Genomic DNA, 23487 nt, shown 5'->3' on the forward strand with positions numbered 1-23487 from the left:
GACCAGAATTTCCTCGAAGCCGTCCGGAAGTCGTTTTCCATGGCCTCACCGAACTCCTCCCATGTCCGAGTTTTTGCCTCGGCGACCACCGAGGCCGCAGTCCGCTTGGCCAGCCGGTACCTGTCAGCCGCCTCCGGAGTCCCACAGGCCAAAAAGGCCCGATAGGCCTCCTTCTTCAGCTTGACGGCATCCCTTACCGCTGGTGTCCACCAGCGGGTTCGGGGATTGCCGCCACGACAGGCACCAACCACCTTACGGCCACAGCTCTGATCGGCCGCCTCAACAATGGAGGTGCGGAACATGGCCCACTCGGACCCAATGTCCCCCACCTCCCCCGGGACAAGGGAGAAGTTCTGCCGGAGGTGGGTGTTGAAACTCTTTCTGACAGGGGATTCTGCCAGACGTTCCCAGCAGACCCTCACAATACGTTTGGGCCTGCCAGGTCTGGCCAGCATCTTCCCCCGCCATCGGAGCCAACACACCACCAGGTGGTGATCAGTTGACAGCTCCGCCCCTCTCTTCAACCGAGTGTCCAAAACATCCGGCCGCAAGTCCGATGACACGATTACGAAGTCGATCATCGAACTGCGGCCTAGGGTGTCCTGGTGCCAAGTGCACATATGGACACCCCTATGTTTGAGCATGGTGTTCGTTATAGACAAACCATGACGAGCACAGAAGTCCAATAACAGAACACCACTCGGGTTCTGATCGGGGGGGCCGTTCCTCCCAATCACGCCCCTCCAGGTCTCACTGTCATTGCCCACGTGAGCGTTGAAGTTATTTATCAAATAGTAAAACAGACTCAGTGCTCCACCCGTCACTTTTCAAAGTATGCATGTGTGCGTGTTTAAGTTAGTTCACATGAAACACACATAGTAGCCATAATTTTCACCACTCATTCTGAATAAGAGGTAGTAGGCATGGCAGAGATTGAAGGGGGGCAGTGTGCTTTCCCTGGTGGCCGAAAAAAAACTTTCCTTCAAATCAGTGGTTCTTAACCTTGCTAAAGGTACTGAACACCATGAGTCTTCATGTGCATTATCCGAACCCTTTGGTATTAAATTTTTTTTTTTTTTTCCCAATTCAAAACCTAATTGAATTTCCATATAAATTTCTTCTCATTTAGACAGAATGTTTTTAAACAGGCCAAAATGTATGTTTTTATCTTTATGCCTGCAGCATCACCAGACCACTAAACCAGGACTGGCCCAAAGCGCATATCTTAGAATTTTTCATTCAAATTTGGAGCAATATATCTTATATTGCTCAACATTAAACCCACTTAGTTGCATTAACCTTGACCGTATAGTTTCTGTCATGTTTACATCTCAAATTATATTAAATTTTGATAATGAAATAATAATATAAACAAAATGATTGCCTAATTTATACACAATGTCATTATGTTAAATATACAGTATGAATCTTCTCACAAATCAAATAAACAGTGTGAATTCACAACAAATAATTTTTCTTTTTGATTTGCTTTTGGAAAATAAAATTAAACTCATTTCACATTGTTTCTATTTTTTTTTCATGTCGACATTCTCATTGTACCACATCCTTGCCTCATGAACTATTTTCATGGCGTAAAATGTGACACAAATGTTGTTGTTTTTTATGTCAATGCAGTGCGTGCCACCCGTAAGTCTGTTGTATATCCTCATACCAAGTGAGAATCAACCTTCCACTGAGCAAACAAGTTTCTCCTCCCATCAGATAGAGGAATAAAGCCTGTAAACCGGGGACTAACTAGTCCAAAACCTGGTCTATAACGCCACTTTGCCTAGATTTAATCAGCGTCCAAAAGTATGGCCCTGAGTGTCATAACCAAGTACGTAGGTTTGGTCTCAATATTGGTAGCGACAATATAACAGTATAACCTGCATGTACACTTTTTGCTGGGGACAGGACATTAATAAGACCAAACAGATGTGGTGAATGGGTGTCAGGCCCACATTTGTCACGAATATGAACCTAATTAATTTGCAAGCTAAATGATCAATGCAAAAGAAATCTGTATTGATTTTAACTAACTTTCGGACTGCAAATTTATAACATCTTAATCTGATTATTTTTCTTAAATCTGGTTGAATAATTTTCTCCATCTTGTTTTGAGTGTTCAAGACTAGTTAACAGATTAATGGGTCAGATTATTTCATTTACTTTAAGTAAATACTACCATTTGTTCTTATTAAGACCATACATCTAAAAGTCAGTCATTTTTCACCTAAATCAAGAAAAACAAATGCTTTCAAATAATGTGCTGAACAATATCTATTTTTCAATTAAGAACATTTTTGATTTTTTTTTTTAGATGAAATGTACTAACTTTTTGCTAAAATAAGTGTGTTAAGATTATTTTCAGCTAGCCATTTTAATTATTTCAAGAAATCTGAGTAAAATTTACTTGAAGCACTGGTAGAAAATTTCGCTTATTTCTAGTAGATTTACGGTGACAACAATGGAATTTAACTGTTTTTAAGGAGGTGTGTTTTTGCTGTGCATATGTATTGGTTCAAGTGACACTCAAACCTTTGTTTTATAAAGCTTCCTACTTCAGTTGGAGAAATTCACACCGATTAATGATATGCTAACTCTGATGCAGGTCGGACTATCTGTAGCAAAATTAGTGGTGTGTTCACCACCTCCACAACATTTACGTCTTTTTACATTACTTGGAGTGGCTGCTGCTGGCAGAAAAGAATTTCTAATATTCCTCGTTTTCGAAGGGGGCAGAGGGGCTGTATGCAGTTTTTCTATCACGGGTGTGACTCCGTGTGTGTGCACGGGGGGGAGGGGTCAACTCATCATCCAATCAAACGTGCTTTTGATGGAAAAAAACTGGGCTGGCACATTCAGCAAGTGAAAAGGGGTCAGGGTAAGTCTGAACCTAATGAAAGTAATTCACTTTAAAATGGTAGGGTCAATTCTATCCTTACAACATATGGGAAGACAATCTAAATGACTTGTTTACCTGAAGTCAATATACAGTATAATGCAAATAAGGTTGCTTAAAAGTTGGTAGGGACAATTTGAGCATCCTGAAAAGTTGGTAGTGTTATGTCCCTACCGTCCTTAAGCAAACCTACGCCCTTGGTCATAACCTTTACCGAACCCCTGAGACTGACTTACTGAACCCCTGGGGTTCGATCGAACCCAGGTTGAGAACCATTGCTTTAAATGAATTTAAAAGGGAAGTTCAAAATTTTTAACATAAGGCTTTATCTTCTAGTTAGCAAGGGTTTCAGTAGTCGGTGGAGTGGATTTCCGGAGTGGTTAAGCTAGGTATTTTGGACCAAATTTCTTTTTTCATCAAAACCGATCATAGCTCCAGAATAGAATCCAAGATGGCTGCCATCGGTGCCTGTTAAACATGCCAATAAAAAATGATATTAACAAATCTAACATAGTCAAATAAATTCAAAATGCAGATCGTTGTTCAAAATACTCATGCGGCCAAAACAATGTCACACCAAACTGACGTAATTCATTTCATTCTGTAGGACTTTTTTTTTCTTATGCATCATGCGACCACAATAGAGAGGAGTGCTTTGGGCACTCGTGCTCAGTCTGCTGGGAAGTCCCTTTCATTCCTCTCCATCCCGCTTGCCTAGACAGCCCTCCAGAGCTGCTGGATTACGAATGGTGCTGTTCATACTACAGTTATTGGCATGCAATTATAAATTTGAATAACTTTATCCCGAAAACATTGCCACTATTGATTTCATGAGTCAGCGGTGATTCTCGTGCATGCATACAGTATGTTGTTTTATTGGAGACCCCCGTTTACAGATACCACACAACCGCTTTTGCTTCAACCCAGCCATAAAAAGAAGGTAAGTAACTTATTATTTGAAATGTATATAATTTTTAGCTTAGAATAATTCATTGATGTCTAATATTTAGTTTTTAAAAAATGACTTTAACAAATTATTCATTCGCATATTTTAAACTTTTAAAGAAATTACGTCACAATAAAAAAAAAAAGTGTCTGTAAACAGGTCACGGATATCTACCTCATAACTATCGCGTAATTGTTTTTTTGTTGTTGTTACTGTCGCATTTTCCCCGATATTTTTGATGATAAATAATAATAAATAATTGATAATATAAAAAATAATTGAAATAAAATAATTGATCCAAATAAATCAAAATAGCAAAAAAAACTTTAAAAAGGATAAATATCAGAAAAAGAAAATCCCGACCACTCCTTAATGACTGCGATTTCCGCATCGCGACCCTTGCTATATTACGATGTTCCACCCATAAAATCCCCCAAAAATCCGGCTGTGGCCATTCACAGCTGTGTCTTGACACTCGGTGATACATGCTACATGGAGTTTTTGGATCGAAATAAGGTAAGTATGCGATAATATCTCATTAAAATCACGGTGTCTTTAATTATGCTTTCTCATGCTCTCACCTTGTGTTTAGGGTTTTTTTGTTTTGTTTTTTTAATGCCCTCCTGTTCAAAATTTTTCTTCCCCCAGAAAATTGAGATTTTGAGCTTTCCAATAATGTATAACACATGCTAGTAGGACAATTGTGAAATGTGGCCAAATTAGGGGTGTCAGAGCGGAACTTCAAGTCACCTGAGTGTTTTCCACCATATACATATAAATTAATGTTATTGCTGACACTGCGTTTCAGGGTCATCAACATGTTTTACCCCCGCTCTGAGCAAAGTCAAACTCTGCCGATGGCGGTAAGAAATTATTCTCAAGTATGGCACTTTCACAATGAATTATAACCGTTCACAGATGTACCAATTTTTCCTATGTACATATTTAACGTTGCCACTGAGTAAGTGAATAAATAAGCAAAAGCATACATAATGTAAAAATTAATCACCACCTAAACAAGTCAAGTCAAGAGCAAACATTCTTGTTTAAGTGGTGTTATTAATGTCAGTCTCCATTCAGGAGACGCTTCACAAATGTACAGTGCCTTGCAAAAGTATTCGGCCCCCTTGAATCTTGCAACCTTTCGCCACATTTCAGGCTTCAAACATAAAGATATGAAATTAAATTTTTTTGTCAAGAATCAACAACAAGTGGGACACAATCGTGAAGTGGAACAACATTTATTGGATAATTTAAACTTTTTTACAAATAAAAAACTGAAAAGTGGGGCGTGCAATATTATTCGGCCCCTTTACTTTCAGTGCAGCAAACTCACTCCAGAAGTTCAGTGAGGATCTCTGAATGATCCAATGTTGTCCTAAATGACCGATGATGATAAATAGAATCCACGTGTGTGTAATCAAGTCTCCGTATAAATGCACCTGCTCTGTGATAGTCTCAGGGTTCTGTTTAAAGTGCAGAGAGCATTATGAAAACCAAGGAACACACCAGGCAGGTCCGAGATACTGTTGTGGAGAAGTTTAAAGCCGGATTTGGATACAAAAAGATTTCCCAAGCTTTAAACATCTCAAGGAGCACTGTGCAAGCCATCATATTGAAATGGAAGGAGCATCAGACCACTGCAAATCTACCAAGACCCGGCCGTCCTTCCGAACTTTCTTCTCAAACAAGGAGAAAACTGATCAGAGATGCAGCCAAGAGGCCCATGATCACTCTGGATGAACTGCAGAGATCTACAGCTGAGGTGGGAGAATCTGTCCATAGGACAACAATCAGTCGTACACTGCACAAATCTGGCCTTTATGGAAGAGTGGCAAGGAGAAAGCCATTTCTCAAAGATATCCATAAAAAGTCTCGTTTAAAGTTTGCCACAAGCCACCTGGGAGACACACCAAACATGTGGAAGAAGGTGCTCTGGTCAGATGAAACCAAAATTGAACTTTTTGGCCACAATGCAAAACAATATGTTTGGCGTAAAAGCAACACAGCTCATCACCCTGAACACACCATCCCCACTGTCAAACATGGTGGTGGCAGCATCATGGTTTGGGCCTGCTTTTCTTCAGCAGGGACAGGGAAGATGGTTAAAATTGACGGGAAGATGGATGCAGCCAAATACAGGAACATTCTGGAAGAAAACCTGTTGGTGTTACGTTTCTGGGTGAGCGGGGGACCCAGATGCAGAGAGGAAGGCAAGGTGGTAGAGTTGACAAATGTTTATTGCAGAATACAAAGATGGTCTGTGTCCAAAAAGTCAGGCGGCAGTTGTTGAGTGACCAGGTAAGTTGTCAAGGCAGGCAGGCAATGTAGAATCTGTAAGCAAGGCAAAGTGAGTAGGATATCAGAAATACTTGTAACAAGGCAAATGCTAGAGTCACAAACTCGTCAAGTAGAGTAGTTGATCTGGCGATGAAGTGATGCCAGGGACTGGCTTAAGTAGGCTGCTAACGATGATCGACTGCACCTGGTCCCAGGCTCACCCATCTGCCCAATCCTGCAATCAAGACATGCACGCACACACACACACACAAACAAGGAGGAGGAGCAGGGCTCAGGGGCCGGAGGCCCTGACAGTACCCCCCCTCCTACGGGCGCCACTTGGCGCACCAGCCAGCCGACCAGGGTTCCGACGGTGAAAGTCACGGATGAGGGACCGACACAGAACATGGCGGCCGGGGATCCAGCTGCGCTCCTCAGGCCCGTAACCCTCCCAGTCCACCAAGTACTGGAGACCCCGACCTCGTCGGCGGACGTCCAGCAGCCCCCGGACAGTGAAGGCGGGATGCCCATCGATGAGCCGGGGAGGAGGAGGAGCTGGCACCGGAGGAGACAGCGGACTGGATGAGACTGGCTTAATTTGGGACACATGGAATGTGGGGTGGACTCGAAGAGAGGCAGGAAGCTTGAGGCGAACAGCGCTTGGGTTTACGACTGCCACGATCTCGTACGGGCCCACAAACCGAGGCGACAGTTTTTTAGACTCAACCTTGAGGGGGATGTTACGGGCGCTGAGCCAGACCCGCTGTCCGACGGTGTATGTGGGCGCGGGGGTGCGGTGGCGATCGGCTTGCGTCTTGGAGCTTGAGGCCGCGCGGAGCAGGGCAGTACGAGCTGTCTTCCAGACCCGGGCACACTTGCGCATGTGGGCTTGCACCGACGGAACTGCGCATTCTGTCTCCTGTGATGGAAACAGGGGAGGTTGGTAGCCTAACGAGCATTGAAAAGGTGACAAACCTGAGGAAGCGCTTGGGAGCGTGTTGTGCGCATACTCGACCCAGGCTAGGTGTGTACACCAGGAGGAGGGAAGCGTACTGGACATACAGCGCAGGGCCGTCTGCAGTTGTTGATTGGCTCGCTCTGCCTGCCCGTTAGTCTGTGGATGGTATCCAGACGACAGACTAACCTTGACGCCCAGGGCCGCACAGAAAGCCTTCCAGACTTGGGAGATGAACTGGGGACCTCTGTCAGAAACAATATCAGCAGGGATGCCATGGAGGCGAAACACATTGTGGACTAGCAGATCTGCGGTCTCCTTGGCAGACGGGAGTTTGGGTAGAGCAAAGAAGCGGGCAGTCTTTGAGAAACGGTCTACGACTGTGAGGATGACTGTGTTACCCTTGGAAGGTGGGAGACCGGTGACAAAGTCCAGGGAAATGTGCGACCATGGGCGTCCAGGAACGGGAAGCGGCTGAAGAAGACCGGAACTTGGCTTGGTGGAGGTTTTGTTCCGGGCGCAAACTGTACAAGCAGCCACAAAGGCTTTCGCGTCGCCTTCCATGGAAGGCCACCAAAATCTCCGTCTAATAAAGGCCAATGTTCTACGCACGCCAGGGTGGCATGTCAAGGGTGTTGAGTGCCCCCACTCCAATACCTGGGCTCTGACGGAATCGGGCACGAATAAACGGTTCCTGGGGCCTCCACCTGGGTCTGCTTGTTGTACTTGGGCTCGCTTGACCACCGACTCGATCTCCCACTTGAGACTGGCCACAAAACAGGTCGGGGATAGGATGGGTTTGGGCTCTGGTCTTTCACTATCAGGTGCAAACTGGCGTGACAGAGCATCTGGCTTGGTGTTCTGTGATCCTGGGCGATAAGACAGAGTGAAGGCAAAACGGTCGAAGAAGAGAGCCCACCTCGCCTGCCTGGAGTTCAGTCTCTTGGCCGACCGAATGTACTCCAGGTTCCGATGGTCAGTCCAGATGACAAAAGGATGCTCCGCCCCTTCCAGGAGGTGGCGCCATTCCTCCAAGGCAAGCTTCACCGCCAGGAGCTCCTTGTCGCCAATGCTATAATTGCGCTCTGCCGCTGAGAGCCTGCGGGAAAAGAAGGCGCATGGGTGTACCTTGCCATCCTCCGAGCGCTGAGAGAGCACGGCTCCCACTCCAAGATCCGAAGCGTCCACCTCAACAATGAACTGGCGAGTCAGGTCGGGGTGACGAAGTATAGGTGCGGAACAGAACCTTTTCTTGAGATCGCTGAATGCCACTTCAGCTTCACACGTCCACTTGAACGGCGTAGATGGTGAGGTCAGGGCTGTGAGGGGGGCGGCCACCCGGCTGTAGTCCCTGATGAACCGCCTATAGAAGTTTGCGAAGCCCAAGAAGCGCTGCAGTCCTTTCCGCGTTGTCGGTCTGGGCCAATCAGCGACCGCCGTCACCTTGGCAGGGTCCATCTTCAGCTTTCCCTCAGCAACGACAAAGCCGAGGAATGTGGTCTGGGAGACATGGAACTCACATTTCTCTGCTTTGACGTACAGCTGGTTCTCAAGCAGTCTCTGGAGCACCTGCCGTACGTGGTTTACGTGAGCTGCGGGGGATTCGGAAAACACAAGTATATCGTCCAGGTAAACGAAAACAAATTTGCCTATCATGTCCCGCAGGACATCATTGACCAGGCACTGGAAGACAGCAGGCGCATTAGTTAAGCCAAAGGGCATCACCAAATACTCATAGTGGCCGCGATGAGTATTAAAGGCTGTCTTCCATTCGTCCCCCTCACGAATGCGGACGAGATGGTAGGCTTGGCGCAGGTCGAGCTTGGTGAACAATGAGGCTCCATGAAGGTGAGAAAAGGCAGAGTCAATGAGCGGGAGTGGATACCTGTTCCTGATTGTAATGCTGTTTAGGCCTCTGTAGTCCACACAAGGCCTCAGGGTCTTGTCCTTTTTGCCCACGAAGAAGAAGCCAGCCCCCACCGGTGAAGAAGAGGGACGGATTATGCCCGCAGCCAAAGATTCAGAAATGTATTCATCCATATCTTGGCGTTCCTGGCGTGAGATGTTGAATAGCCGACCACTGGGTAGAGGCTCCCCTGGCTTCAAGTTGATGGCACAATCGTAGGGCCTATGAGGTGGTAGCGTCTTGGCACGGCTTTTGCTGAAAACAGGAGCAAGATCATGATAACAGGCTGGAACGAGGGACAGGTCGACCTGCTCCGGAGCTGGTGGTGGAACAGCGACATCGGCAGCAGATCCTAAGCAATTATTGAGGCAAAAGTCACTCCAAGCCGCAACGCTGCCCCTCCTCCAGTCAATGTTGGGGTTGTGGGTCTTTAACCAGGGCAGGCCGAGAACTAAGGGCACTTGTAGATTCTCGAAAACATAAAACTTTGTTACCTCTCTGTGGTTTCCTGAGAGTACCAAGGACAATGGCGCAGTCTCCTGAGTGACACAATACAGCAAGTCGCCATTGAGGGCCCGAGCCTTGATGGGGGTTTTTAAGGGCAGCAGGGAGACCCCTAACTGATCCACCAGGGCGCGGTCGATCAGGTTATCGTCTGCACCAGAGTCAATGAAGGCATATAACGGCATGGACAGATCTTTCCAACAAAGCATGGCAGATAGCTTCAAACGAACAGTGGTAACGGTTTGATCATGACTCACCGGGCCGACCTTGTTGGGAGGTGTAGTTCTCTTCCCTGACCGCAGTGGGCAATTGGCGACAAAATGGTTATCACCCCCGCAGTAAAGGCACAGATTGGCGCCCCGCCGGCGCTCCCTCTCTGCGGTGGATAGCCGTGCACGGCCCAGCTGCATCGGCTCGGGCCCAGCACTAGGGGGCGATGCAGCTGGAAAGCCGTGTCCCCCCTGGGATGAAGCGTTGAGCGGGGTATGTGGCAGGGCAGACGAAGAAGTCAGCGGTCCCGGAATTCTCGAACGTTCCCTGCGGCGCTCACGGAGACGACAATCAAGTCTGATAGAAAGGCTAACGAGCTGGTCGAGGTCAGCTGGTTCATCACGGGCGGCCAATTCGTCCTTGATTGAGTCATTCAGTGCACCCCGGAAGACCTCTTGGAGTGCTTCATCGTTGAAGCGACTCTCGGCGGCAAGCGTCCTAAAGCGGATTGCAAATTCGGCTACGCTGTCTGTGCCTTGCCGGAGCGACATGAGACGCTTCGCCGCCTCCCTGCCGCGCACTGGGTGATCGAACACCCTCTTCATTTCATCCGTAAAGGCGTCAAATGAGGAGCAGGCGGGAGAGCGCCCCTCCCATGTTGCTGTGGCCCATTCGAGCGCGGAGCCCCGAAGGCAGCCGATAAGATATGCTATTTTAGCTTCTTCGGAAGCATACGAGCGGGGCTGCTGCCTGAAGACGAGTGCACATTGAACCAGAAAAGCTCGGCAAGTCCCCAGGTCCCCATAATAGGGAGCAGGTGTCGGAACGAACGGCTCTCTGAGGGCATAAGGGGCTGTGTTGGACAAATCTGGAGCAGGAGGAGCACGCTCGGAGGCCTGAAGGGAGGAGAGCCCAGCCTGGAGGCGATTAAGGGTTTCGGCAAAGTCGCGCACCTGATTCATGAGGGCTGTGATCGCCTCACTGTGTTGCTCCAGAAGGCCGTCCTGGGCAGCTACTCGGCGACGGAGCGGGTTGGTCTCTGCTGGGTCCATTTCTTGGCCAGATCAAGCTGTTACGTTTCTGGGTGAGCGGGGGACCCAGATGCAGAGAGGAAGGCAAGGTGGTAGAGTTGACAAATGTTTATTGCAGAATACAAAGATGGTCTGTGTCCAAAAAGTCAGGCGGCAGTTGTTGAGTGACCAGGTAAGTTGTCAAGGCAGGCAGGCAATGTAGAATCTGTAAGCAAGGCAAAGTGAGTAGGATATCAGAAATACTTGTAACAAGGCAAATGCTAGAGTCACAAACTCGTCAAGTAGAGTAGTTGATCTGGCGATGAAGTGATGCCAGGGACTGGCTTAAGTAGGCTGCTAACGATGATCGACTGCACCTGGTCCCAGGCTCACCCATCTGCCCAATCCTGCAATCAAGACATGCACGCACACACACACACACAAACAAGGAGGAGGAGCAGGGCTCAGGGGCCGGAGGCCCTGACAGTTGGTATCTGCACAAGACCTGAGACTGGGACGGAGATTTATCTTCCAACAGGACAATGATCCAAAACATAGAGCTAAATTTACAATGGAATGGTTCAAAAATAAACGTATCCAGGTGTTAGAATGGCCAAGTCAAAGTCCAGACCTGAATCCAATCGAGAATCTGTGGAAAGAGCTGAAGACTGCTGTTCACAAACACTCTCCATCCTCACTGAGCTCGAGCTGTTTTGCAAGGAAGAATGGGCAAGAATGTCAGTCTCTCGATGTGCAAAACTGATAGAAACATACCCCAAGCGACTTACAGCTGTAATTGGAGCAAAAGGTGGCGCAACAAAGTATTAACGCAAGGGGGCCGAATAATATTGCACGCCCCACTTTTCAGTTTTTTATTTGTTAAAAAAGTTTAAATTATCCAATAAATTTTGTTCCACTTCACGATTGTGTCCCACTTGTTGTTGATTCTTGACAAAAAATTTAAATTTTATATCTTTATGTTTGAAGCCTGAAATGTGGCGAAAGGTTGCAAGGTTCAAGGGGGCCGAATAATTTTGCAAGGCACTGTAAATAGAGTAGGTTTAAGACACACTACAAAACACAGGTAGCATTCACTTACAGGAAAGGCAAACCTACTTTAGATGTTCTTTAGTTTAAATTTAGATTGATATGAAAATGAAAGGAATGGAAAATGACAAAGATGGAAAGGAACAGTTTGTGATCATAGGCATACTACTGTATATAACTCAACAGGAGCTGCAATATGACATGGGCGTGCATGTTTGACTGTTCACTGTTGACAGAATTAACAAGATGGATTGTTAGGTGTGTTGGGCTCGGCATACTCAATATATCCTACTCAGATGCTACAAAACTGATAGGTTAGATTAACAGTGACCACCCTAAATTTCCGGCATGTGAAACCCAAGATTATGAAGGCTTTAAAGGGAAGGGAATAAAATATTTTTCATTGGTAATCTGATGGCCTCATCACTACCAAATAAAGCAGCGTTTTTCTTGCTGAAAAAACAAAAGGATCCACAAAAAGCAGCAAGAAAAGGTAACTGCAATGAAAACCAGGGAAAATGCCTAAATACTAGAATAGAGTATAGTAGAATAGAATTTTATTGAACATTTGTCTCTTCAGGAGAGGCGATTGGGAATAGATTTATATTCGCAATGCCTAACTGGCTTAGGATTATAGAGTGAACAAAACAAATCAAAACTTAATTAAATAAATCAAGACATATATAGACCATAACTGTGCACTAAGTAATTACATCCGGAATACAATAACTCCCAAAGCTAATATTGTCCGCTGGAGGACGCACTTACGCCGATTTGCATGCCTCTAAGCATCGGAAGACTCTCAACATGGCAAGCAAGGGAGAGAATTGTTCATTTGTGAACATAAAGCAAGTGAAGAAAATATCGTGAGGCTTTTTGTATTTTTCTTCCTTAGTTTTGGGGGCTCACAACAACACCAAAAACCCTTTTCAAATCATTGAATGGTAAATTTAAAATGATTTCTTGATCAAATAAATGTGTTTTATTTTTTAAAAAATGCATGCAGTATGTAAAGACAATGTGATGTGTAAATTGCACGTTAAAATGATTTTTTTTTTTTTTTAATTACTTCTTTTTGTTCTGAAATTTTAGATTGATTCAACAATTTAAAGGGATCCATGGATAGAAAGACTTGTAGTTCTTAAAAGATAAATGTTATTAGGAGTTAAAATAATTTGATATTGAAACCCCTCTTGATGTTTTTGATTTTATACGTTTTTAAAACGCTCTTGTTTAGCACAGCATATCCATAACTATCTATATATTTTAATCTATTGGCTTTGTATTCCTCTTGTGCTTTATCTCCATTGATGATTTCAATTATTATTAGTAGTAGTTGTATTTTTTATTTTTATTTGTTCTTATTTTATTCGTGATTACATGCGATTTTTATGCATAATTTTATTTCCTGTTTCAATTGTCTTTGTTTTTACATTCTACTGATTTAAAGTGATTTTTATGATCTTCATGTGATGTAAAGCACTTTGAATTGCCTTGTGTTGAATTGTGCTATATAAATAAAATTGCCTGGCCTTACCTTACAGTTTGTAAAATTAGTTTAACTTGTAGGTCGCCATTGTTGTTGACGTCACAGGCTGGAGACGTCACATGGTTACGTTGCCGGGCTTCCACAGTATGACTCAAGCACAGTGGTTCTTAACCTTGTTAATGCTACCGAACCCCACCTCATATGCACATTCACCGAACCCTACTTTAGTGTTAAATAAAATATGATTTTTTTTTTTTTTTTCAAATTCAGGACATATAGTTTTTCTACCAGTGCACAAAATAAACCGTACAGAACAAAACCAACATACGCAATCAGAGCGAAAGCGTTCCATTCATATGGTTGTGGAGCAAGCGCCGCAATCGAATCGTTCCACTTTGGAGGCTGGAATCAAAAGTTTGCGTCTTTGCCTTCCGTTTTCACCGTCACCATGTAAAGGCGAGGCCATTCTGCAACACAATCGTTGCATCTTGGTCTCGCAGCGTCACCATGTAAACAGTCCCTTAGTGTTCTCAACAAGAACAACAACAAAGTGAGCGAGAACTTGAGACCTCCAACTTAAAATGTAGCCTCTTTTCTAAGCTAACACTTTAAGAAGGAGCCTTTTTGAGGGGTTGTGGACGGTGGTGAGCGTCAATATCGACAAATCAATTAGTCTGTTTTTGTTTTTCAACTACAGTGATACCTCATTTCTCGCTGCTAACGGGGACCAGAACCCCCCACAATAAGTGAAAAACTGCAAAGTAACGCCCCCCCCTTAAAGAGGTAATCCGAAGAAAACCACGACAGATCTGGTCCATCCTCTTCCTCGAGTTGATGAAATAATGCATATGCTTGCGCAAAATTTAGTTTTCGATTTATTCCGCAAGTTTCAAAGTCGCTCGCTCAACCCAACCGGCTGTCGCTCACTACCGCGCCTCCCTCTTCTTAGGTGGCGCATCGCTCGGCAAGTTATGAAAAACGTTCACATTATGTCCATCCTTCTGGCCTTCAAAATGGCTCCTGGGATATGAAGTCTTTCGTGGTGCTTTCTGTTTTGAAAAAGGACAAGAAATGATGGACATAAACACATGGTCCATGCAGCGTTTTAATGCTTATTTATGAGGGCAATAAAACTATGAAACTCAAATGACATTATTTCCCGTTTTACTTGGTCGATCGACTTCAAGTAAAAACAGGCGTGGACCTCAAATTCCGCACATTCAAATGAGACCAACCGGCAGCATGTGGGTGATGTAATTAAATTAAAATAATTTCTCAGTATGCATGCTTGCTCAGTGTGAAACTTAAGCGAACTTTTATCGCGCTGCGCTGTTTTGTTTCATTTTTTTGTCTTAATGTCATTCTATAATACTTTCCTGTCTTATATTTATCATGAGCCATGTTTGTCTTTGTTGTAAAGCACTTTGAGGACCTTTAGGGTTTTGTAAAGGGCTATATAAATGAATATGATTGATTGAAGCTAAATGATGATTGACACATGCAGTGCCTTGAAGTTTCGGGTTGCAAGCATCTCTGTGAGACAAGAGACTATGTGATCAGATCGTCATCCTTTTCCATTTTTAATTTGGCTCTCCATTTATGATATCAGAATAAATACACAGTGGTTAAAATATTTTGTATCTAAAGATTTTTCTAGCCTTGCAGAGCAAGACTGCCCTGCCTGAATCATCATCACATGTGAAATATTTCCATGGCGGATATATGGAACAGTCCGTGTGGCGTGTCAGGAGCAAAGTCCAGTGTGAGTGTGTATTGTTATGGGCTCCAATCAGCAACGTCAGTTTAGGGCCATAAAGTCTACAGGAAAGCCTTGTGTGCTGTAACTTGACATCACACCAACACGATGACTTTCTCTTTTAATGCCTATCTTTTCTGGTTAATGGGATCTGCTTTACAATTTGTTTTGATGGGTATTCCAATGATAGGAGAGGATTTCTGAGAGGACATTTGTTTTGTTTTTTATGTCAAAGAAATTTGCCGGACCAACCAGCCATGATCCACGTCGATGTTCACTCTCTCACCCAGCCACTGGGCATCCTGCGAGTGATGACCACCATCCTCACGTGTATGACTTTTAGCTTAGTAGCATCGGTGGGGCATGTCAACTCTCCTTACTGGGCCTGGTGCATGTTCACCTGGTGTTTCTGCTGCTTCTTTACTCTCCTAATTGTTATCCTGGAATTCACCACCTTGAGCACCAAGTTGCCGTTTGCCTGGGAAGACTTCACCACTGCCTTCGCCATGCTAGCGAGCGTCATGTGCTTGACTGCAAACATCATCTACCCAACATTTTTCGCCTGCAATATCTGCTACCGACAGATCGGCGCTTCTGTCTTGGCTGTGTTGTGTTGCGCGGCCTACTTTGGCGAGGTGTCCCTAACTCGCCGTCAGCGGCGTGGGGAAATCCATGGGTTTCTCTCTACATATGCTGGTATAATGAAGATGATGGAAGCTTTTATTGCCTGTCTTATCTTCACCTCTCTTGAGACAAGTCATTACACAAAAAGCCCAGGACTCCAGTGGTGTGTGGCCGTGTATTCCCTGTGCTTCATCTTAGCCATGCTCATCATCCTGCTCACTGTTGGACAGCTGACCACACTACTGCCATTCTTTGACAAGATAGTAATTGTCTATGACATTTTGGCTGCAGTGATGTACTTGACAGCTATGGTGATCTGGCCACTTTATAGCTTTCCAAACAATAAGAGACCGCCAGACTGTGGATACATGTGTTCATGGGACAAACTGGTGATGGTCACCATGATGACAATTTTCAACTTTTGTGTTTACATCGGGGACTCTATCTACTCCTTATGGCTTGTGTTGTGTGTCAGAACAGAGTGAAGCTGTTGTTTAAACTCTGCTTAAATCATTGTCTTATACAGTACAATAGAAGGCCTAGTGTATTTTTTATTATTGACTATTGAATGACTGGAGTTGCTTTGTGGTATACTTTCTATTTTGATGTACCTTTGTTTGAAGAGCAGGGGCATGGTTAATGATTAAAACTATCGCTGCCATAAACCAAGAAATAGTCAAACTTTGGATCCATTTATTACTACTGTAAACCCGTACATCACTGCTACTATGGTTGAGCCATTCTTTATTTCTCTTACTACCTAGTGCTTCTAGCAGTAACTCAAGTAGAAAAAACATTGCTTTGACGTTAATGTATTCATTCTTCTTTTTAAGAGTAATCCTCCAGATTTTGCACTACCTTGCAGCGCCATCTCTGAAATGGCACTTAAATGAAATCGAATCAAACAAGACAACTGAAGCGAGAATTCTCTCTGTCAGTCAAGCATGCTGAAGTCAATAGCCTTTGTAGGACAACAAGATTTGCTGTGATTTGGGTTGCACCAGGGACAGTCGGATGTAGCTTTCTAAATTATGTGGATGATTGATTCAAATGCACAATTACACAAAGAAACTAAAAGGCAATTAGACTATTCATCTGAAAACCAGGATGACAAGGTTGGATCCGGCTCGCTAAAAATTAAGAGTGGGACTTTAAAATTATTTTAATCGTAAAGTCTGTTCCAAAGACAGAATGTAAATAATATGATGTATAGACATGATAACCAATAGCCATGTGGATAACTGGGCAAAAATGTTGCTTCATTTAACCCACGTATAGAAAATGTTTTTTTTTTACGCCCAGTAGTATCCATTCATTATCTTTGGCAGGTCCTTATAAAGTTCTCGGGTGACTCTCAAGAGCAGTGAAAGGTCACTGTTAGAATTATTGTGTACACCGTAAACATTTATGCTTTCCTTATTATCGTTAGTCACGTCACTAGACACCAACTTCTGCCCAGTCAGCCTTTCCTTTGTCCTGGGCCATGTGGACCCCATGTAGAGCCTAGTTCGGGCCTAAAAAATCCAGCCCGACCCGACACGGCCCGCTGGTATTGACGCCCGACCCGGCCCGAACCCGATCAATTAACTAGATTTGCAGGCCCGAGCCCAAAAAACCCGATTTTTTTGTTGTTGTTGTTGGAGTGACGTGAAAAAAAAACGCAGCAATTTATTTTCATTTCTTCGAGTTGGCAGGAAAAACGGAAGTTTTCTTAATTTTTAAGTAGTCTATATATTTTTATGATCATTATAAAAACATTTACACAACGAAATAACGCTGGAAAAGGTTAATATTAAAAGAAATGCGGTTTTGCAGACACACAGAGGAGAAGATTCAAAAGGATCACATTTGTGTTGCCTTTGTGTGCATAAATAAGTGTCTTTCGTAACGAATTCACAGGTGTTAGAAAAAAAATGCAAGTTTACTCAATATCTAAATAGTCTACATATTTTTATGAGAATTACAAAGCATTTACACAACGAAATAACGCTGGGAAAGTTTGTTAAATATATTTCTGAGTGTGTGGGATATTGTTCTCACACGGACTCGTCTCTCTGACAGGGAGAGGGAACAGCAGCAAAAAAAAAAAAACCTACAAATGCTTTGAAATAACATTCTTTATTGTAATGACAACAATACCAAAAATTAATTATTAAAAAAATCCAAAGGAATAAAAGCTTTTAAACTGCGGGCTGGCCTTGACTGCAGTCTGCAACTTGCGGCCTCATGTCCTGCTCTTTGTTGCTGTGAAATAAGGGAAATAATTAGACCGCCTCGGATTAAAAATGGAGATTTGAACAGCAGGATATTATGGCTTACTTACAGTGTTTATATTTTTTTGGTCGTCGTCGTGTAGGAATAAGATCGCGTCCACTGGCAGGTTTCAGTGACGTTCTCCGCTGATCTATTGTGCGGCCTGCAGCACTGAAAACTCTCTAGCAGCTGCTGCTGCTGCTTGCAGGGATGCACAACACTTTTTCTTGCCAACTTGGAAAGTTTTGGGTATATATTTGTTGCATTCGACGAAGCCGACACAGTTTTTTGTTGCATCTTCCACGATCAATTGAAATTCTTTCCACACCTCACTCCCACCGGTGCATTCTTGCCTCTTCCATTCCCCCGTCTTCAGTTTGTTTTTAACTTCTCGCTGCTCCATATTGAAAAAGAAGTACCACAAGGATGAGGAGTTGTGGAGTTGTATACACGCGCAAGGCGCCAGAACAGGAGAAAATAAAAAAGAGGGCGGTGCCTCGGCCGTGCGCAAGTGCTACAGCGGGAGGACAAGAAGAAAAAGCGGGCGGCACCACGGCGTTCATGTGCGTGCATGCACAAGCAAAAGCGCAATACAGAGAGCCTGCTCTCCATTTTTATTTTATTTTTCTTATTTTTTATAATTTATTAGTCCGGCACGGCGGCCCGAGTCTCGACCCGACCCAAACGTGAATGCTTAACATTCGGGTCGGGTCGGGTTCGGGTTCGGGCAAAAGATCTAACCTCTAACCCCATGTAGTCTATATATTCTATTCAATGTTCTATGTTGATTTCCTGTCCCTCCCATCCTTTTGTTTTCCTCTCAATAACAAGAATTGCCCTTACAACAGCTGGGGGAGACGCTATACCAACCTCCACAAAAGCTACATTGACTTCCTGCGAATTGTTTTTAGCCAAGCTGGGTGTACATAAGTAAACTAAGCTAACATTCACCAATCCATCTCAGGATTCACAAGTATAGAAAAACAAACTATTGCTACACATAGAAAATTAGAAGCTTCATTTATTACACCAGAAGACATTCTGTGATACTATGAAAATTCAACACAGGTAGGCCAATATTCAGAACTTCAAAACTGAGAGGCGGATGGTTAAAACATTACCTTCCGATTCCAACCATTTACAGAAATAAAAGACAAATTATCCGTTATGTTTTCCTTGGAGGTTGGTTCATTTTTAGTTTAATGTTACCAAAAAAAATGCAACTATGATGGGAATGCCCTTTAGGGTTATTAGTGCCAAGTTATATCAGCTCTGCTTCAATTCAAGTGCGGTTGTGTTGTAGTAATTATGGTCTTTTAAAATCTTAACAATGACCTTTCCTTATAGCACATCACCGGGCCAATCAGCACTTATTTTCCACACCAGAGCAACCTGCCAAAATGTGTATCAAAACACATTTAAGTCAAATATGTCCCCTTGTAGCAAGTAACAACAAAGAGTCATGCCATGTCCCCAAAGGCACTTTATTTAGTCCAGGGAGGGGTCACCACTATGGCACTTACTCCAGACCACTATATTTTAGCATTTGGGTCACAGTGGGTTTCAAACCTCCCAGATAGCAGACCGACATTGAATAAATGTTGATTTTCCATCAAAATCATCAGTACGGTTGACATTAACATTTTCGCCAATAAGCGATGTTGAATTAACATTGCAAATACCAATGACTGAGAGTGACTTTGAAACAACGTTGTTCTATGGTATGTCAGGCAACGGTTGGGTTAACATTGTTTTATAGTTGATGAACTAATGTTGACAAATAGTTGATTTTTGATTGACCGGGAAATATGATTGAAAATTCATTGAATTATAGATGAGCGAGAGTTATGGTCAAAAAATGTGTTCGTGGTTGACCGGAAGACAACTAATCACCTCGAATGAACTCCACTGGAAACATCTCACTCAAGGATAGCCATATTTAAAGGTAAGTCTGTTGCTCTTCTTCAGAGCCTTAATCAGCAATGATGTCTTACGGTAGAATGAATTGCATGTGTTATCAATTTTATAATAAAACAGTTTGACTGACACAACGTGACAAAGTTGCCGAAATTGTAAGAAACGGTGCATTTGCTGTGATCAGCATACAAGCTAAGACCTACTTAGCCTGGATGTTAGCTATGTAGAACTTAGTTCAGGAAACCTTCATTCTTTTTCCAATTAAAGTGCTAAAATCACTTGATATTACACAATCGAGCCTTGTCTACAGTGCGGTTATTTCCGTTCCCACATGTAGCCCTAATTTGGTTTGAGATTGGTTGAGAAACTCACTTCATCACAAAATACTGAAGTACAGTATGTTAAACTAACCCATGATACGTGCTTCAATTCCTTGTTTTAAATTACCTGTGAGTGTCGTTTTGTTTGTATTCTTCAAATTCCCTGAAGAAACAGATAGGGATGGACACGTCAGCATATGCATTCAAACTGCTGTTGTGTAGTGGTGGCTACGGCAATACGCTCTGAGTTTTTGACCCGGAACGCCGTTCCGACGGTACTTTGATCCCGAAAATATGACGGCAACTGTCAAAATCCTATGTGTGATGGTTTGTTTAAAGTATTGTATTTTGTCAAATGATGCCCTCTGGTGGCGTAGTTGGGTGTGTCTGAACTCTTGGCTTTTATGACTGAGAAGCAGATGTTTCTGACATGGCTAAGGGACAGCTACTTACTCTGGTTCGGCCCACTTAAAGCTGTAAGTTGTTTCAGTTGATGTATGTTGGTGTTGGCATTTGTAGTTAAGTTTGGAGATACTGTTTGCTTGGTTTTGTTTAGCGATTTGCTATGAGAGAAGTGTGAATACGTTAGCATTCGTAGCGTCTAAGCTAGCGGACTTTATTATGCAGACTGGGCTGAATTGATTTACTAAATTTTAGGGCTGTCAAACGATTAAAATTTTTAATCGAGTTAATTACAGCTTAAAAATTAATTAATCGTAATTAATCGCAATTAATCGCAATTCAAACCTTCTATAAAATATGCCATATTTTTCTGTAAATTATATATATATTCTGTAAAATAAATTGTTGGAATGGAAAGATAAGACACAAGATGGATATATACATTCAACATACGGTATATAAGGACTGTAGTGGGCATTTCACTCTACTGTCATTTAAATCTGTCTATGCTGTCCTCACTCCGAAGCATCTACTTTTTCCAAAGCTAGACAGCTCGTGAACGACGCCTTAATAATCAGATATCTTCCTTTTTCATCTGATTTATTAATAAAATGGCCTCAAACCATTGTTCTCTTTAGACCGTAGTGAAACTACAAAACAAAGTACACAAGCATTGCATTAGCAACAACGTTAGCTTAGCACGCTATACAGGTTCACTAAACATAAACAAAAAGCGTCTCATACAAAAAATATAACATTTCGCTTACTAACATAATATGTACATTCTTTACAACAACCATACTTACGGACAAATCTTGTCCAAGGATCATATAAGCACAACATTACAATGTAGGCGTCAGCCCGAGACGTCATGCAGCCATATTGAACTGACAAGAAAGCAATAAACCATGTCGCAAAGCGACCACAAGAGTTCGCTGTTAGACAGCAGAAAAAAACCTGGCTGTAAAACTTACCAAAAGGCAGAATACTGTCTGACATGGGACAGTGCGGGACATGTGCGTTAATTGCGTCAAATATTTTAACGTGATTAATTTAAAAAATTAATTACCGCGCGTTAACGCGATAATTTTGACAGCCCTACTAAATTTACATATTGATCGTACTGGAGGAAGGTATGAACACCAATTGTTTTGTGTAAAATGTTTATTGTTAATATGTGTGTTATTTGAACATGATTGCATTTATGTGTTGCAGCTTTATGATTCGTCAAAAGTGAAGAAGTAAAAGCTTCAAATAAAAAAAAAAATCCACTATTGCCTCGTTTTCCTGTCCGTCAACCTAAACAAATTCACGTTTAGTGAGGACAGAACACTATGTAAAAAAAAAAAAAAAAAAAAAAAACGCTTGGTGAATTGATGCAATAAAAAAGAGCAATGCAACAGAAAATTGATCAGCTCTTTACGAGAAAGGAAAGAGTTGAGGAGGCTTGTTTATTTGATCTACTGGCCATCATTTATTTAGACTCATCAAGTTTCATTATAAATTCTCACTAAACGTAAAAGAAGTATGAATGAACATGTGTGGAACTATGTACTTAGTAAAAACAGGTGGAATAACTAAAAACATGTATATATTCTTGTATCTTCAAAGTAGCTTCCTTTTGCTCCGATTACTTTTTGTACACTTTTGCTATTCTCTTGATGAGCTTCAAGAAGGAGTCACCTAGAATGGTATTTGACTTCACTGGTATGCCTTTTCAGGGTTGGTTAGTGGAATTTATTGCTTTATCAGTGGGGTAGGGACCTTCATTTGTGATGCATTGAATGAGGTGTGTCTTTTGGGCCTGTACTGCATGTTAGTTATATCCTTTTTTTTTTTTTTTTTTTAAAGTAAACATTTACATGAGCTTCAATTTGAATGTACATTCAATGTTCTTAACTAGTTAAAATTGAGGATTTGCATTTCAGAAATGTGGGGGGGAATTAGAGGTTGTGTTTACTTCTGTTTTTGTTGACTTATTTTGCAAATCATTGAAAAAATATTACGGTATTTTGAATGAAAATGATTTTTTGTTTGTATACGGTATAGGAATAACTGTGCCAAAAGCAGTTTTATCTGCATTTCAGTGGTTTGAGAAGGTTTAAACGCGACGAAGAGAGCTGCAAAATGTCATTGTTTCTGTCTCTTTACTTCAATATTTTTACAGGATATTCTTTTTATCCAAGTATTTTCCCCAATTGCTAAATAAATGGCAGTCTTGTGCTAAATGGAATATGAAATAATAAAAATGCACTTATTCAGGACGACATGGCAAAATTACTCCATAATGGTCAAAACTGTCGAATTAACCGTTACTGTCGCACCTCCCGAACGATATTTTATGACACCTAAATCGGACATATGTCATTTCCCTTCCCCAACTTCGGAGAATGTAAACAAACCAAGAGGCGGGACAGCTAGCGACATGCTAACCCGAACCGAGTGATGTTTCAAAGTCTTTGAAGCGGAAAATCACACATAACTAGCCCGGATTATTTGACATGACGACTGGGTTGTCGATTGTTTTTGTGGATCGGCAAACCGTCCGGCGGAGAGCAATTTACAATTCGTTCCCCAGAGGAGGGCGGCTGCAGTTGTTTTGCGGCTAACGTGCAGCCAATGTGCATGAGGAGAGCTTTTTATATGCCTATCAATGATCAAACGTAAGTAGTCCTTTATTTAAAGAAAGTTTGTAGTGTTTACTTTGTAATCGCTGTATTCGTATTTGACATAATACAAAACAAGATGTTTACTCACTTCCTCGTAAGTCCAATGGTCCCAAAATAGTAGGGCTTGTTTTGGCCAATTACCACGGTGAATGGGAACCTTTTGAAACTCCAAAAAGGCGCACACGCCTCTCCCTCATAAAGCAAGATTTTTCTTCAGCCGTTTGGCTGGCGTGATGCGAAAAATAAACTTATTAATCCGCAAAATCAGCTGAATCCTTAGTCCTCATACACAACAGT

At 42.8% G+C, this 23487-nt stretch overlaps 1 protein-coding gene and 1 long non-coding RNA gene across 2 annotated transcripts; one reads left to right on the top strand and one right to left on the bottom strand.

Moving 5' to 3' along the window:
- The first annotated feature begins 15262 nt into the window (after positions 1–15262).
- LOC130931697 (myeloid-associated differentiation marker-like) lies at positions 15263–16114 on the top strand. Its single transcript, XM_057860673.1, has one exon. It carries the CDS (start codon positions 15263–15265, stop codon positions 16112–16114), a length of 852 nt encoding a protein of 283 aa, XP_057716656.1.
- A 1682-nt stretch (positions 16115–17796) lies between these two features.
- Positions 17797–20393, bottom strand: LOC130904867 (uncharacterized). The gene is made up of 3 exons (XR_009060919.1): positions 20247–20393; positions 17953–18276; positions 17797–17873 (listed from the first exon to the last, which is right to left on the bottom strand). It is a non-coding gene; the product is annotated as an uncharacterized LOC130904867 (long non-coding RNA).
- Between the last annotated feature and the right edge of the window lie 3094 nt (positions 20394–23487).

The sequence above is a fragment of the Corythoichthys intestinalis genome, chromosome 16 (assembly GCF_030265065.1).
Source record: "Corythoichthys intestinalis isolate RoL2023-P3 chromosome 16, ASM3026506v1, whole genome shotgun sequence".
Taxonomy (NCBI): domain Eukaryota; kingdom Metazoa; phylum Chordata; class Actinopteri; order Syngnathiformes; family Syngnathidae; genus Corythoichthys; species Corythoichthys intestinalis.